The following is a 15636-nucleotide window of genomic DNA, read 5'->3' as shown; positions in this document are numbered from 1 at the left end:
AGCGAGCTGTTTGCTAGCACAAAATGGAGGGACCCTATAGACAAATTTCTTCCCTCTCAGTTTGGTGCTTTCATTCAGACAAAGAAAGCTGGTACAGCAAGACTCTGCGCAGCCTGCGTATGGTTTAGGGCTCTGGCTGTTTAAGCCAAATGAGAGAGAATTCTACATTTGATAGAGATACCAAGGGCAAGCACTGTCAGCCGGCGTCCATGTGCACACCAAGGGCTCGACTAGAGCAGCCTGGTAGGAAAAGGTCCTGTGACAATGGGCTGCAATTCAGATTTGCTGCTGTAGTTGGGTGTTTTATCTTCATCTGTTGAGCAAGTCTGATGGGCACATGTGGAGCAGGGGAGGCGAGCAGTGCTTGTCCCCACCCACGTCTCACTGGGAAGGGCTGGTCACGGATGTGGGCTGGTCACGGATGTAGGCTTCTCCCAGCTCAATTGACATTGCACTCCCATGCCTGCTTCAGTCAGATAAGTGAATCTGAGTGCTTGTTTCCATTTACGGAAGGAAAATCAGGGACCTATTTCTTATCCAAAAGCTAAATCAGATCATTTTGCAGTTCATAAATGTATCAGTTTGATGGCTGGCAAGTTCCATCTTTACTCGATTTCACTTATGTTTTATTGTTGAAATAAATGTGCAATCTGAATTAGCCTTCCTCCAAGAAGGGTCACATCGAAAGCCTTTTTTGCTGGCACATCAAGGGGATAGAGAGAATACCAGCAGAAAGATCATTTCCTTTTTCCCTATAATGAAGCTCTCTTAAAAATCCTAAAGTCATCTCATTTGGGGCAATTTTGAAGACACCGTTCTGAACCATTTTCCTCCAAGTAATTATTGAAACTAATTCAAAAGAGCTGTCAGTAGCCTGTCGTTGTTCTTTCAGCAGCAATAGGGAAGACTTTAGTCTTGCACTGTTGGTTTAATCAAGGGGATTGTAGGAATATGGTCACTTTGCAGTGCTGTCATTAATTCATTCTGAGTGTGTGTCCAATGTAGAAATTGAAAAACCAGAATGTAAGCTTTGATGGTAGTTCATATTGGGCTGTTTGTGTTTAGCAAACAAGTCCACGTGAACATTTATTCTGTTGAACGAATGAGAAATGTTCTGCGTTAAAAGCATTTGGCTCCTCTGCCTTGGTCATATTAAACAATATACTTTATTGCCAAATTTCCACAGAAGCATCCAGGAAGCATATATAATCAGCAGTGCTAAGCAGGTGTAACTGAGAGCAGCATTTGGTCTATAATCTCACGGGAAAAAGGGTTGCACGGCAAAAATGAACTTCTGAAAAGGGTGAATCTCAGGCTGAGATCTGGTGCAATTTAGCTAATAGCCAGGCTGGTACAGCATTTTCTGAAAGGGTGTTGTGGATATATGTACGCATCTCTTCCTCATCTTTTTCTTCATGTATTGTGTGCTCAGACAGCTGCAGCGCTGAGACATGAGGAATATCACCTCTGAAAGTGCTCTTTGCATCTCTGGGCTTGTGTTTTGACAAGCAAGTACAGACGCTTCTGTATAGCTGAATTAAATTATGTTCCATTTTCCACCCTTACTTCCAGAAAGACATCTAAGCAGATGATGTGGGGGCTTGACATTTTTGCTGTTTGTGTGTGCAATTGAAATAAGAGTCGCTGTTGCTGTTCCTCCAAAACAGTTTATCAATTCCACAAATACACAGCAGCCCTCAAATGGGGAGCGGGCGCAGCTCCCCGGGGTGGGCTGTGTGGGAGTGCCCTGTGCAGCTCACCCTGCAGCCACGTGGCACCAAGTGCGGCACGGCACGCTGTAGGGAAGGCTGTCTTGTAGGGTGAGGTTCTCAGTGTCTTTTCTTCTTAGTTGTCAACAACAAAAATGCAAATTCCATGTCAGGTGCAAAATTGGGGCTGAGTTGATGCAAAGAAGTGTCCCTTTTTAAGATGGTTAATTTGTTGTTATTGCTTTTTGCCTAGTGCAAAGTACAGAGGGAATGGGGCTTCTAAAGAGCATATCAACTAAATTAGGGTTAATTAGAAGTTCTCCCAAATAGCTGGTGCTTCATCAGCATCAGAGCAACATGTAAATAAATCTAATTTCTCTGCAGCTAAACTCTTCACAGCCTTAATTATAGCTACAACACCCTGCCCCCTCTCTTTCCATTAGTGGGAGAGGATGACAATGGCTCTGTGGTGAGCACATCATCTTTCCCGGGAGTCCCTCGGGGCCAAGGAGAGGCGGGGGAACTGCGGCATGTCCAGGAGAGCCCCGCTGGGGCTCTTCATAAGGAACTTGAGAAGCGGAAAGCACCAATGGAAAGAGAAAAATCATTGTTTTGGAGAGACTTGTGTTAGTTAACTACATAATCTGCATAGTGGAAATCCTTTATTGCCCATCTGACTTTGTCTCCTCTATTGCTCCTTTGTTGCTGACAATCCCAACTTCAGGTCTGGAAATTGGGAAAAGCACAACCAGGAGGAGGTGTCGGCTGGAGACTGGAGACATGGGGCCAGGGCCTTGCTCAGAGGGGTGGCCTTTCCTCGGTGCTCGAATCTCTGGCCCCACAGAGGCTTCCTTTTATTCCTAATTTTATTAAAGCTGGTGAGTTCCTTATTACGCAGTGTCACGTTTCAGCCGATCCCAAATTAATAAATGAGCAGCAGCAGAATAGCGTGCAGCACAACTCTAACAGCATGAGCCGCACAGAAGTATATTTCACTTAACTCAAATTTAAATACTCTGCTCTGCTCGATTTAATTACGTGAAATTACTGAATTAATGGCTTTGCCAAGTAAAAACGTGTAGGACTTCAGAGTTCTGTAGTAGGAAAGAAATCAGAAATGTGAGGTACATCAGTTCTCGTGGGCAAGCTCGTGTTATGCATATGTTAAGCATGAGTTGGCCCAGAGTGGAGCCGGCCAGCTGGGATCCTGCATTGCTTCTGGCCTGGAGCAGAGGCACCCGGTCCCTCACTCTCCCTGCTGGCTCAGTGCCCCTGTGGGCAGCGGAGCTGTGCCATGGCTGCACACAGGGGCACCTCTGAGAGAGCCCTGAGCACGGGCACCTCTCTCCCCTTTGTTCCCAGTGCTCTGAGGACTTCAGGCGGTGTCATTCACCCAAGCGTGTTTTTCTCCCTGCACCAATATGTTTTTGCCTTTGTAGCTCCACCTTTTCTTTCCTCTTCTCATGGATTTCATCCCTGGGTTGTTGGCAGCTGGCCAAGTGCTGCAGCTCTTTCTCTCTGTCACAGTGTTCTGTTTTTTTCTATAAAGATGGAAAAATGGAACAATGACTACAAATGCTACACGTAGGCTGTGAAAGGCATTCCTCTTGGAATGGCTTTTACACAAATCCATATCTTCAGCATGGGAAAGGGGACAGGCGCGCTCTGATGGGAGTGTTTCAGGCTTTGTGGGTGCTGGGGGAGCTCCCGCTGCCGCCTGGCTCCTCTGCCAATGCAGGGACCTGCAGGGATGGTCCTTGTGTGGAGGCATAGGACCGCATGGTGAGCCAGACTGCGGGGCTGCAGGAGCAGGAGCAGGAGATCGGCAGCTGGAATTCTGAGCAGAACCAGTCAATGCCTTTTTTCCTTTCACTTGATATGCAGCTGCAATAACAAGCCACATGTGAATTTTATTAAGCCCTCCATTTTTTCTATCTGTTCAGGGAGCGATACATTTGAGCTTTACAGATATGTGGCTTCATCTTAAAGGAAAAAAAAAACAAATAAGCTTTTTTGCGTCGTGAGTACATGACAATGAATTACAAGGTGATGGAGATGTCCCATGTTAAGTTTGAGCAGATTCCCATGGAGCTGCTGGAAATGGGACACTTGTTTTCAACAGAGACTTGAACAACATCAAAGTTGAGCTCACATTTAGGTGAATAAAATAAAAGTGCTGTTTCTGTGCTGAAAACTTGCATAGATTTTGCAAGGTTACAGCAGTCAATACTATCTAATGCTTGTGAGCCAAAGAGTTAAAGTACATCTTTATGAAGAAGTGCACTTTCCTTTGAAGTTAATACTTGCTGCACACTAATTTCCTCATGCATATAAATTAATTCTAGATCAGTTCTGATTCAAACCTCATTATCTGAACTGAGGATGGAGGTTACCCCTATTCAGATGCACCTTACGAGTCTGGGATGGAGAACAACATCCTGCTCTCAGGTGTAGATCATCCATGACATCTGTGTCCAGAGTAAATGGGTGAGGGTTTTCTGCAGGTGGTAGGGAGAAGTTGGAGAGCCATGCACAAAAATGCAGTGTTGGATTTGGATACCGCAGAGCCCTGTGAGCAGAGTGCTGCTCAGTGTGGGCCGACGGGCGAGTGCTGGGTGGGTGCTGCTGCCTGCAGTGCGGCGGTATGTGAAGGGGAAACTGAGCAGATGGAGCAGAATCAAGGTGCCGTGCGGGGGGAGATGCCACTTGCAGGACTCTCAGTCTTTGCTATAATACCTCTGCAAGGCACCTGGAGGAAATTACTTCCCAAAGCGTGTGGAGAGCCTGTGCACAGCTGCATGAAGGGACTGGGATCAATAATGCGGGAGTGTCCCGGAGTCGGATGCTATTTCAGTAATTAAACATTTGGCACAGCCTGGGCGGCTCGGCTCTTTTCCTCCAGTTGCATGCTTTAAAATTCACTTACAATGCATTTTGTGGCAGGGAAGTATTTACATCCCACATTTATAATGTTAAACTGGTTGCCAAACACTGAAGAGCTGATAAACACTCTGTGCTGTTAACACTATAAAGTACAATCCCACTGCTACTTGCATGCAAATAAATAATAATAACTTTGCTGGTTGTCCGCTTTTAGGTGTATAAATGCATTTGTTGTGTAGCATTGTGACATCTAAATCATTCCAGTAAAAGCACTGCCGATGTTGAAGCACTACCTGCAGGTATGATTAAGAGTAAATTTTACTGTTTGGTGTTATTTTTGTGATTTCCTTCTCTGATTATTTGCTAGCGCTTTTAAAATGATGTGATGGTTAATCATGAATGCTGGGTTTCACTTCTTTTTTTTAAATTTCACTGAGTTATTTTTCCTTCCTAAGGATTAGCCCACAGGCTAAAAGTTACTATAAAATATTCATTAAATCTTTTTTTGCATCTGTTACAGACGCAGATACGTTTTTAATGTGCCTGGTCAGTTTGAGGGTACTACTTTTGTTACTATCCATAAATCATTAGCAAGTATTTGTAGTGTCATCAGTGAAAGGTTAATAGAAGCCCATAATTTTCCGATCCATCCCTTTGATTAGCAGCTCAGAAATGTCATTGAAAAGGGGACGTAAATTGTTCCACACTGAAAACTGGAGACTGTGTCCAATTTGTGCGTATATTGCAATTGTCTCTGTAATAGGCTCCCAGGAAGGTGTGGGGCCGCATGTACAGTAACGATTTAAACATAAACTGACCCTTGATGAGGGAGCTGGAGTTTCAGCTTAATGCGTTTCTGCAGTTTCCCTTCGCCTTTGGTGCCTTCAAATTCTGCACAAATAATTCCTCCATAACAAGTGCCTTTTCAGAAGATGTATGCTGCTGACAGTTAATATAGAATTATTGCCCCTGAATGCATTTTTGTAATTACTTCCCAGAGAACTGTCTTTGTGTTAGAAGACATTTCACACTTTAGTAACATAAGTGTTTGGGGAGAACAAGAGTAATAATTACAAGCAGTCTTTCAGTGAAAATAAACCTAAAAATTATAAAAAAAGCTAATGTTAAAGTTGGTTAGAGACAGCGAGGAATTTATTTAGCGCGTTATGCATGTCTGCATGTTTTCCGGGTTTAATAACCCTTCAGTAACTAAACTAAAAAAAGAAAAAAAAGCAATAAAGATCAGAGAAATGGTTTTCTAAGTTTTAAGCAATAATGAAACTAAAAACTGATTAAAAGTGACATGCTACTAGAGACGGTATAAAGAAACTTAATCTGAATGCTCCTATAGGAGATTTCTGCTATAATGGAAAATGAAATGACTCACAGTGTGATCAATAAAAAAATTAGCAGCATTTAATAAAAGGTTTCTCTATCATGTTGACTAAAGGGTATTATGAAAGCCTATAAATGCAAGAAAACCGAGATTGTGGAGTGGGATTGTGCGTGTGAGCGAGTATGGAGTGAAAGCTTTTGGCTGAGCAAGGCCGGTGGGTGCCAGGTTGGGCCCTGGGTGCTGGGGCTGCCATGTTGCCTTAGCTGGATGGGCGCCTGTTGCAGTGTTGGCAGAGTTGAGCAGCTGCTAGTTGCAGTCTGGCGTGGTTTGGGCTGCCTGCTGACAGTCTGCACGTGTCCTGGCTCCCCACGGGCAGAACCCATGGGTACTCCCTGGCTCCTCCCAGCAGTACCCTATCAAGGCAGTGGTTCTTTTGGAGCAGGGAAAGGCGCTGAGGTCTGTCCATCTACTTAGAAATTCAGGTTTTAGTGCATGCTGTGGTGTAACACAGCTTTTGTGAAATGTGATGAGGTGTATATGGTATATTTCAGTACAACCTACACTTGGGTCCTGTGGGCCGCTACCATGCTCTGGCTCCTCCCTTGCCTTTGCACAAAGCCCTGGCAGCCCAGCCCTGCTGCCCATGCCGGCTGCTGTCAGCATCAGGCAAATGACAGCTTGGAGAGGTGGCAGCAGCCAGAGCCCTAGGAGGGCCTGAGGAGGTAACAATATACAATTTTCATGGTTCAAGGGTAGCCTTATCCCACTGTTCTTCATTACAGCACTGCAGCGAGATCAATTTTATGAAGTTGTAAGTCTGAGGAGGCTAGCACCATTAATACGAGCTGGATCACGCCAGTTTGGGCGGTGTGCTCCTCTCCCTGCCGCTGCGGGCGAGCTGCCTCTGGTACCTGGCCTGGGGCTGGTATGTGGGTATGTTACTGGGTGGCTTTCTTGGCTGGAGCTGGGTTTTGGCACTGTTATGGTTGTGGAGCAGTGGCTACAGTGTCTCGTATGGGGCTGTGGCCCAAGGGGAGGCAGCATACAGATGGCCGGGGGCTCCAGAGACAGCTGTGTAGTGTTGCTGTTCCTGAAATACTGAGGAGCCATAGGCTGGGCTGCCCTGCACAGCCTTCATCCTATGGGAAGTTTCCAGCTGAGGCTTGTTTGCATTTTTTTTATTAAAGCGTTAATGGCTTTTTTTGCCGCTGTTCATTCTTCTTTGACCACATATAACAGAGAAATTTGGACTCTTTGCTGCATTACACTGCAAGAGAGAACACTAAAATGCCAACAAACTACACAAAAGTAGAGAACCTCCCTCACTAACTTGGCATTAGGCACTGAGTGAAACATGAATGTTTAGATTAGGCTTTTCCTTTAAGTCATTTGTTTCTTTTGTTCTCACTTCCCAGTTACAGGAGGAATTTCCTTTGCCTTCCCCATGCCTGGCTGCGCCCGGCCCAGAGGAGCTGCTTACTGCCCTGCTGGCTCTCCAGCAGTTTGTTTCCTCAGGACTTTTGTTTTATCTCCTCTGGGAAATGGCTAGGAACTATCCTGGCCCTTTGTGGGACATGTGGTGGTTGTGTCTTTGGAACAGGGCAAGTGAACGAGGCGATGCCTCTGTACCCTGTCCATTGGGTCCCTTCTGGGTTGGCATGCCTGTGCCCATGCCATGGCCGGGGCATGAGGTGCTGTGGCTGCTGTCCTGCGGCCTCTCCTGCTGTGAGGAAACTGCTCACCATGGAGCCCAGTCACTGGAAGTGCTCAGAGCCAGACCTGACCCCATGCTAGATAACACGCTTGAAAGAACAATGCTAGAATTAAAATATCCCAGCTTTCAGAAGTCCTTGGGTTTCTAAAGAAATAAAGACTGAAAAATTTACTGGCACAAGCACAGAAAGACTTGTTTGCCCTCTTTTGTGTGAAGGCAACAAAAAGTTCTGATGGTTATATTGGATTCCAAAGATGAGAAATAAGCCCAGAGGTTTGCATCCTCTTTCATTACCCAGGCCCACATGTTGCCCTGTGCTGTGCATTCCCGTGTCTTAGCACCTGCAGCACAGCCCTGCCATGTGTGGCCCTGAGTGACCCAGCTGGAAAGGCACGGAGATTTGTTTTCACCTTTGGAGAGGTCTGGCATGAGCATGAGACATGCAGTCTGTTTTCAAAACTTTGGCTTTCGAAGCATGTTGTTGCTGTAACAGCGTGGCTCGGGAGCCACTTTTGCTGGCCATAACCTTTCAGACCAACACTCAAGAATCTCTTCCCCACCTCTGGAAATTTGCCACATTCCATGGACCACCAGGTGAGGCAGGAATACTCCCATTTACTGATTCATCTCCTTTGAAATTGTAACCTTCTAGAAAATAAGCTTGTTTTTTTATACCACAAAGCAAGGGTCATTAGCATTTACTTTAGTAGTTCTTGACTGTTGGCCAGACTGTTTAGGTCATAGGATAAAGCATTCACCTCCTGTAAAGCCCTGTAGGCCCTTTACTATGTTCCAGGAAAAAAAAGAAGAGAAAAACAAGAAGCCCTTCAAACCCGCGTTCTGAGGTGCACTTTCAAGGCTGATCTGTCTAATGGTTTCATCTCTTACTCATAAATTGTTAAAACAATTACTAGAGATGGTAGGTTCACTTAATTGCTACTAACACTTATGTGAAATGCAAGGCCTCTTTCCCATGCAGAACCAACCAGTGACTGCATGCCTGAGCCGCAGTGCCGGCAGCCCCTTCTGCTGGTGCACACCAGTACTGGCCCTCTATTTAGTGATCTAGATGGAAGCTAATACTGCTGCATAAGTTCACTAAGCTCCAAGGCTATCTGCCAAATTGCTAAATGTGTGTATCTAGGCTTGGTGCTGTAACATCACCACTGGTCTCTGGAGTCTTTTGGAGGGGCTGCTTGGCTCTGGACATCCCCGAGCCACTTTGCACGGTGACACAAGGACATATCCTCTTGCAGCTAGGCCAAAACAACCCTAGTGCCCAGTGCCAGCAGTGTGCTGCCTGCCACGGTGATATTGCCCACAGCACCACCCTGCTGGGCTCACCATCACCAGGCACGTGTGCTCTCTTCCCATCATGGCGGGATGCTCATGCTGCACTCGCCCAAAGCAATCTTGCAGGTTAAGCCCATGACTTACTGCTGCAAAACTCCTCAGGAATTCGCTCCTGAGGCAGACTCCCAGGCGGCTGCCATGCTGCTGAGCTCACTGCGGAGCAGCTGGACTCGCTCTGTCTGGGGACCACCCGGCCCCAGCCCTGGCCCCACTGCTGCCCACTCCCAGCACTGTGCACCGCCCCGCTGCTGCCCTGGAGTCTGAACTCTGCAGGCTCTGTGCAAAAGGCAAGAAACGCCCCAGATTTACCTCAGTGGTTTCTCCAAACGTGTGGCTCAGCAGAGGAATCTGAGGGCCATATTATTCCAAGGACAGCAACCCTGAGGTATGGCGAACGTGCACAATTCCTTCAGTGTGCTGAAAACAGAACACATCTCGTTCTAAAGCAATGCTGTGTTTTTAAAGTAATTTGTGTAAGATTCATTGTTGTGTTATTGACATATGGCCATGTCAAGTAATGACACTTTTGAAAAGTTGCCTAGAGGATCAGATCCCCATTCAGCAGGGAATTAAAAAATGTTTCTGGAATTTTGCTTTGCAGTTGGGAATCTTATTTTCTTATCTCACATTGTACAATTTATTTTTCCTAAAGCAGTGTGTTAAATTATTTGTTATTGTTGGACTCAGTCAAACAGCTTTATCCCCAGTGTAGTCATGACGTTTTGGAGAGAAACCAAGGATGAATTTGTCACAGTGTGCTCACCAGATCAGCTGGCCTTTAGGTTAACTGTCAAAAGACAAAATTTCTACTAAAAATATTAGTGAAGGTCCCCTAAGCCTCTCTGAGGTTGCCTAAAATCTTTCTTCTTCAGGCTGTAGCTAAATCGGCTCAGAAGTGCTTCTCAGAGGCTCCATCAGCAGGAGGCATAGATTCAGGTGGCGGTTCTCGGATCAGATTTATATACTTGCACTATTTTATAGGTTTCTGTCTTACAAAGCTGGAGAGCTGACGTTGTGATTTATGAACTATCAGATCTGCAGGACATACAGGCTTTAACAAGATTGACTGGGCTGTAATGTTTGCGATTCCAGCCTGGGTTGAGAGACAGTAAAAAGGGGTGCCAAGTAAATAGACAAAGCGGAAGTGATTATTTCAGTGTGCATGTTAAATTATGTGGAAAGTAAAGGAAAGCTAACATAGCTTTAAATGTAGCTTATTGTTTGGCAAGGTAGTAATGTGTAAGGAGAACAGAATTGTCTTTTCCCACTACAATATGCTTTTATTAAAGGAAGAGGCTATAAAGCACGGGGTTCAAAGAAAACATTTTATTGAATAAACAGTGCAGCTCGTGGCTTAGAGTATGGTGAGTGAGACTTTTATAAACAAATCCTTAAATTCATTACCTCTGTATAAGTGGCACGTCTGCTTTGTTAATATGAACATTATATCTAGCCCCTAATGGAAATGTTGTGGTAGAAAGGTATGTATAATTGAACAGTAAAATAACCTGAAAATGTGCAGATCAGTTAATTGCTAAAAGCGATGCTGTGATAGACCACAAGCAGGCATTGATTCTTAATACTTCCATTGCATTTGCAAGGGTGTGTCATGTTATGAGCACTCTATGGAAAGCTGCAGAGCATTTTACACCGACTGATTTACGTTGTCATGCGCAGTTCAGGAGATGGCATAACATCTGAGCTCTGGATGGATAGTGGCAGCAGAGCCCTGCGAGCACTGTGTAGTGAACTGCAGTGCTTGTGGTAACCAGTTTTCATCTTTAATAAATTTTATTTCTCAGTCTTGTTTCATGTTCTCAGCATCGGTTGTCCTTAATCATTCGGTCCTGATCTAATTTTGGAACCATGCGTCTCCCTGTTGGCGACATGAAGCCCAGGCACCACCAAGCAGCTGGGCGCTGCCTCCGTGCTGTGCTCAGGAGCTGTTGCTGAGTCCTCTGCAGCTCCAGGTGTGGAGACTTTGCAGCAAGAGCCTGTCCTTCAGGATGACTTCTAGAACACTCATGTCCCACACCACAGGGTGGGCACGGGCCTTGGAGTCATCAGCCGGAGCCCCATTGCTCGGATCGTTGACATTGGGCTTGCTGGCAGCAGGGAGAGGAAAGCATAGGGAATTCAAACTCAGCAGCTTTTCTGTTAGCAGTCTTGCAGATTTTTAAAGCTTTGAGAGTCTGGTGAAGTGATGAAACACCAGCAACTACCTATGGTAGAGGCAGAGATTCTCACTGTTCATCCCGTGATGCAGCCTGGGAGTGTTTGCACCGAGCAGCAGAGAGTACGGTCAAGAATTGTTGTGCTGCAGGATATAAAACCCACATGAATATAACAAAAGTTGTCAGCAATAATGCAAGAGCGCCTGTAATTAAATGTCTGTCAATGAGTGCAGCGTCACTCATCAGGCTCCTGTTCTGCAGCCCTCTAAACCTTCGCTTGCATCCTTGCTGTTGGCAGGTGGCCTGGGAGGAGAGCTGGAGAGCGACGTGAAGGACAGCCGGGCCCTGGAAGAGAGGAACAGCGTGACGAGCCAGGAAGAGAGAAATGAGGAAGATGAAGACATGGAGGATGAGTCAATTTACACCTGCGATAACTGTCAGCAGGACTTCGATTCACTGGCAGACCTGACTGAACACAGGGCACACCACTGTCCTGGAGGTAATGTTAAACTCGCTTTGCAGTTCTGACAGGTGGTTAGCTGGGTAATTGGACATAGCAACAGCTTGAGGCCTCAAGTGAGATTAAAGAATTAATAATGTAATTTTACAGTTAATGTAATTTTATTGTGGTGCCTAGGGTAGCCTTTGTTCACTCCTTTAATAAAATTAAAATAAAAGCAACAGCTTTCCAATTGGAATCTGTAAGTAATTATGATAGACAAAAATGTTTTGCTTTTTTTTAAACATTAAAATTTTCAGACAGGATATTTTTCCGTCTCCCCAAATGTAGCAAGATTAAAAAAAGTTACATAGCTGAAAGGTGGAAAACTCTCCACAAATAAAGGCCTCTGAACCTTGTCATAGCATGTGACAATATCTGAAATTAAAAGTTGTAGTTTGAGATTTGTCATCACGCCTTAAAAATACGCCTTTCTCCCTAGGCTGCATTGCATTTCCTTTTGAATCTTCTGAAGGTGAGGGCAGCATTACCCTCCCCGATTCTCTTGCAAAGCAAGACCAAGCTCAGAGCGGTGGAGTGAACAATGGCTGTGCACCACGCCTCGCACAGCTCCCCATGCATGGCCGATGGTAGCAGAGGAGACTTTGCAGAGCGTGCTGAGGGGAGCAGTGGGGGTAGCAAAAAGCCTCACAGATTGTACACAAAACTAAATAAGTTCTTAAGAGTGTGAGCGCAGAATATGTCGAAAGGTATGTAAATAAGGAATTCTCATCCTTTCCTTCCTGAAGCCGAGTACTCTGCAACTTTTTTCTCAAACTGTCTATGATGCTTTTAGCCATTTCCCACTTTGGCAGTGGCAGGTTGAGGCTGGCAGGGGCAGGAGGGTTACTTTCTCCTCCGGTGCAGTATTATCCCGTCCTCGTTCCCATGAGTGTATATTCCTCCTTGACTGCCTGATTTGTTTGGTAATTTGTTCAGGTTCTGTTCTCCTTTTTGGGCATAAGGGAAGCTGTGCTAAGCAAGGCAAGAGCAAGGCAGGGCATACAGGCAGGGTGGGCTGCCAGCAGGCTGCAGCCGGCCTTGCCCTGAGCCAGGTGCAGCCCACCTGTGTCTGCAGGGCTGCTTGCTGCCTGCGTTGGTTACACACTGCGCAGGATGCAAATCTGGAAGTACAAAAACCAGCAAGGCTTTGTTTCATAGGATCCATTTTTGGCCAGCTGACAATTACTAGATTGTCCTGAGATTTCTGCAAACAAAATACTTTTACTGCAGGGTAGTAGGCAGGAAAATGCTGTAGAACAAAAAAATCCTCACTTTCCAGACCAGGATGTGAGGTGCACAGCCTGCTCTGGTCCTCTCTAAAGACAGGGACAGATGCCCTGTGTTGAGTTGGTGCAGCCACTGGTGATCCATGGAGTGGCTGCAATTACCCAGTGTGCTGTCTCCACGATACAGCTGGGCATGGCACTGGGCAGGAAGGGACCATCTGATAGCTTGCACAGGGGGATGGGGTGTCAGAAAGAGCCACTGTTCTTCCTGTGGCCAACGTGCATTAAAATGCAGCAATCTGAGGGGTTTGAGTCTATATGGTGAATGTTTTCACACCTCCCTTTTTATTTCCCTTCAATGTAGTGTTCTGTTAGCGAGACTAAGAAATATAAATTCTGGTTTTGGAATCTATCAGAATAATTTGTGAGTATTCCCCTTGCTAATTTTTGATTGCAGGTAGCATAACTTAATCATCTTTTACTGTCTTCACATGTGTGTAGATGATTTACAAAGACATTTTGTCATAAAAAGGCACCATGTAATCATCTGCATATACAGGTAGTAGGTGCTGATTAACTCCATGTGAGAAAATGCTTGTTCCAGAATAAGAGTGCCTGTTTTCTCTTTGGTTTAATTTAGTGTCATGAAGTTATTTAATGTGAAGGTTGCATTCATCTATTCTGGAATGAGAATGTTTCCACGAAGACAATCTGGAATGTTGCTTGATATTTACATATCTTACCATGAGGAAAAGCAGCTTTCGAGTTCAGACCCACTGATTTGTTCAATAACCACAAGAATTTTTGTTCAAAGCACTTAAAAAACACATTTTTGTTTAGCTCACCTGGAAAGACTTGCACCACCAGGATGAGAATCTAAGGAGTGCTAGGAAGAGCGGTGTGTTTAGAGATGTTCCCCACCACGTGAGCTGCGTCCTGAGTTGCCCTGTTTTCTTTTGTCTCTAATGCCTGCCTGACATATCTGAAGTTGTAACACAGTGCCTGACCTCTGGGCAAGCCAGAGTTTCATGTCTTAATCTGAAGCAGGGTGTTCAATCGTGTCTACATGGCTCCAGATCGATACAGGTAATATTTGTAGTGATAATATCACCAGCCTGATAATACAACATAACTAATGACTTCCTCTGGGATGCTGAAGTTAGGAAGGCATTGTAGCTCAGGAATGCTGCAGGATTATAGGGGCTCACTCCAAAGAATAGGATAAACCATCTATTTCACCAGAATCCCTTAGAAATTCATTACAGTGGGCTGAAGTTATAATACAGTTTGAACACAGCTTCTTTGACATGTAAGAAAGTAACAAACAGCCATTTCCCCCCCTTGCTTTTTCATGCATTTCAGGCTTGTTTCTTTGAGGACAAAACACTGCTGATATCTAGACATGTCTCGTGGCATAAGTGTGCAGCATTCCTTTGTTGCCAGCCTGGTGGAGGTATTCTCCTGGCAGCATCAGGAGCCTCCGTGCCCTTTGCAAATGCTGGGTGCCCAGATGCAGCCTGGGGGCTCCTAGTACCTGAGGGATCTGTGAGGGGTCACAGTGGTGACTGTGCGTGGTGAGCAGGCATTTTGTGTCCTCACTGGTTCCTGGCATACTTGCTTTCCTACCCTCAAGGTGCTCTTGAGCATGAGACAGAGAGCACCTTTAAAATCTGCCAAGAAGAGAGAGAAACACCCAGTGCATATGCTGGATGTGTTAAGCTTTTAAAATCAATTTAAAACTTGCTCCTTTCCCATATTCCCTTCACTTCAGAAGACTCAGTCATTGCCACCTGCATTACACGCAGTCCTTTCTGTACGTTTTTGCACACTCTTTTAGTGTAGATGTTACAACTCATCACAGCACCATGTACAAGAGTACAGGATTGCTTGTGAACTTGCAGGTGAGGGTGTTCAATGGATGCATCAAACAACTATTTTGCAATGCTGAGTTGTTTGTTGTCTGATGAAAGGTGGCTACAAGCCCCAGGAGCTGCCGTTAGTCCACACGTGGTAGTCTGGTTTAGCTCCTGTTTTTATTGTTATTTTTGCTTCCTCCGCCCATGCCAGCCCTTTCCTCCTGCTGGGTCAGCATAGCCTCATGTAAACCTTTTTCCTATGGTTTCTCAGCTGAATGTAGAGTGTTTTAAAACAAATTAGTGCACCAATGAACTGGACAGAAGTAGGTTACGCTGGGGTCTCGAGCATTTCATGAGGTCCTCTTCTGTTGTTGATAACTTTACAGGTTGTCTGTTTCAAACAGCAGCAGAGCTATATATGGATATTGCCAGCTGGGAAGCGGCTGATTTTTCTAAACTACTGTACGGTAGGAACTAGTTTATAATTAAAGTCTTGCAGTTACTCCTGTTAAATGCCCTGTAACTTGTACACTAGGCTTGCATTTGAAATGAGGTATTGTAACTATTTCATGCTAGTGTATAATTTTGCATTTTCTTGTCTTTCACCTGCTGCAAGAATTATAATTGCCATGCAACTGTATATATGGGATGCTCATCCAGAAACCATACACGGCAGTTTGCCAAGAAGTGACCACATCTCAGTAATGCTTTAATCAGGCAGTACTTTGTACTACTTGCCTTCTACTTGACAAAGATAGACTTCTTGAATGTATTTCCCAAATTAGCCTTTCCCTAAATTGAAATCTTTTGTTGCACCTGATTGGCAAGTCATAGATTTTCAGGTGTTTTGCTGCTGGTGTTGCTTTTTTAAACTAATGAATTA

At 45.1% G+C, this 15636-nt stretch overlaps 1 protein-coding gene across 3 annotated transcripts in view; it reads left to right on the top strand.

Annotated features, from left to right (window-relative positions):
- The window catches only part of ZNF423 (zinc finger protein 423), a 196866-nt gene that overhangs the window by 40388 nt on the left and 140842 nt on the right, over positions 1–15636 (top strand). For 2 of the 3 annotated variants that reach the window (XM_048958348.1, XM_048958343.1), the window contains exons 3-4: positions 11468–11668; positions 15140–15220. In XM_048958348.1, the coding sequence (XP_048814305.1) occupies positions 11572–11668; positions 15140–15220 (178 nt within the window). In that variant the 5' untranslated portion in view covers positions 11468–11571. The remainder of the gene's footprint in view (positions 1–11467; positions 11669–15139; positions 15221–15636) is intronic. The other variant, XM_048958344.1, reaches the window with a different exon arrangement.

Source organism: Lagopus muta, chromosome 12, assembly GCF_023343835.1.
Source record: "Lagopus muta isolate bLagMut1 chromosome 12, bLagMut1 primary, whole genome shotgun sequence".
Lineage (NCBI taxonomy): Eukaryota > Metazoa > Chordata > Aves > Galliformes > Phasianidae > Lagopus > Lagopus muta.
The sequence above is the reverse complement of the archived record's forward strand: the minus strand, read 5'-3'. Positions and strand labels throughout refer to the sequence as shown.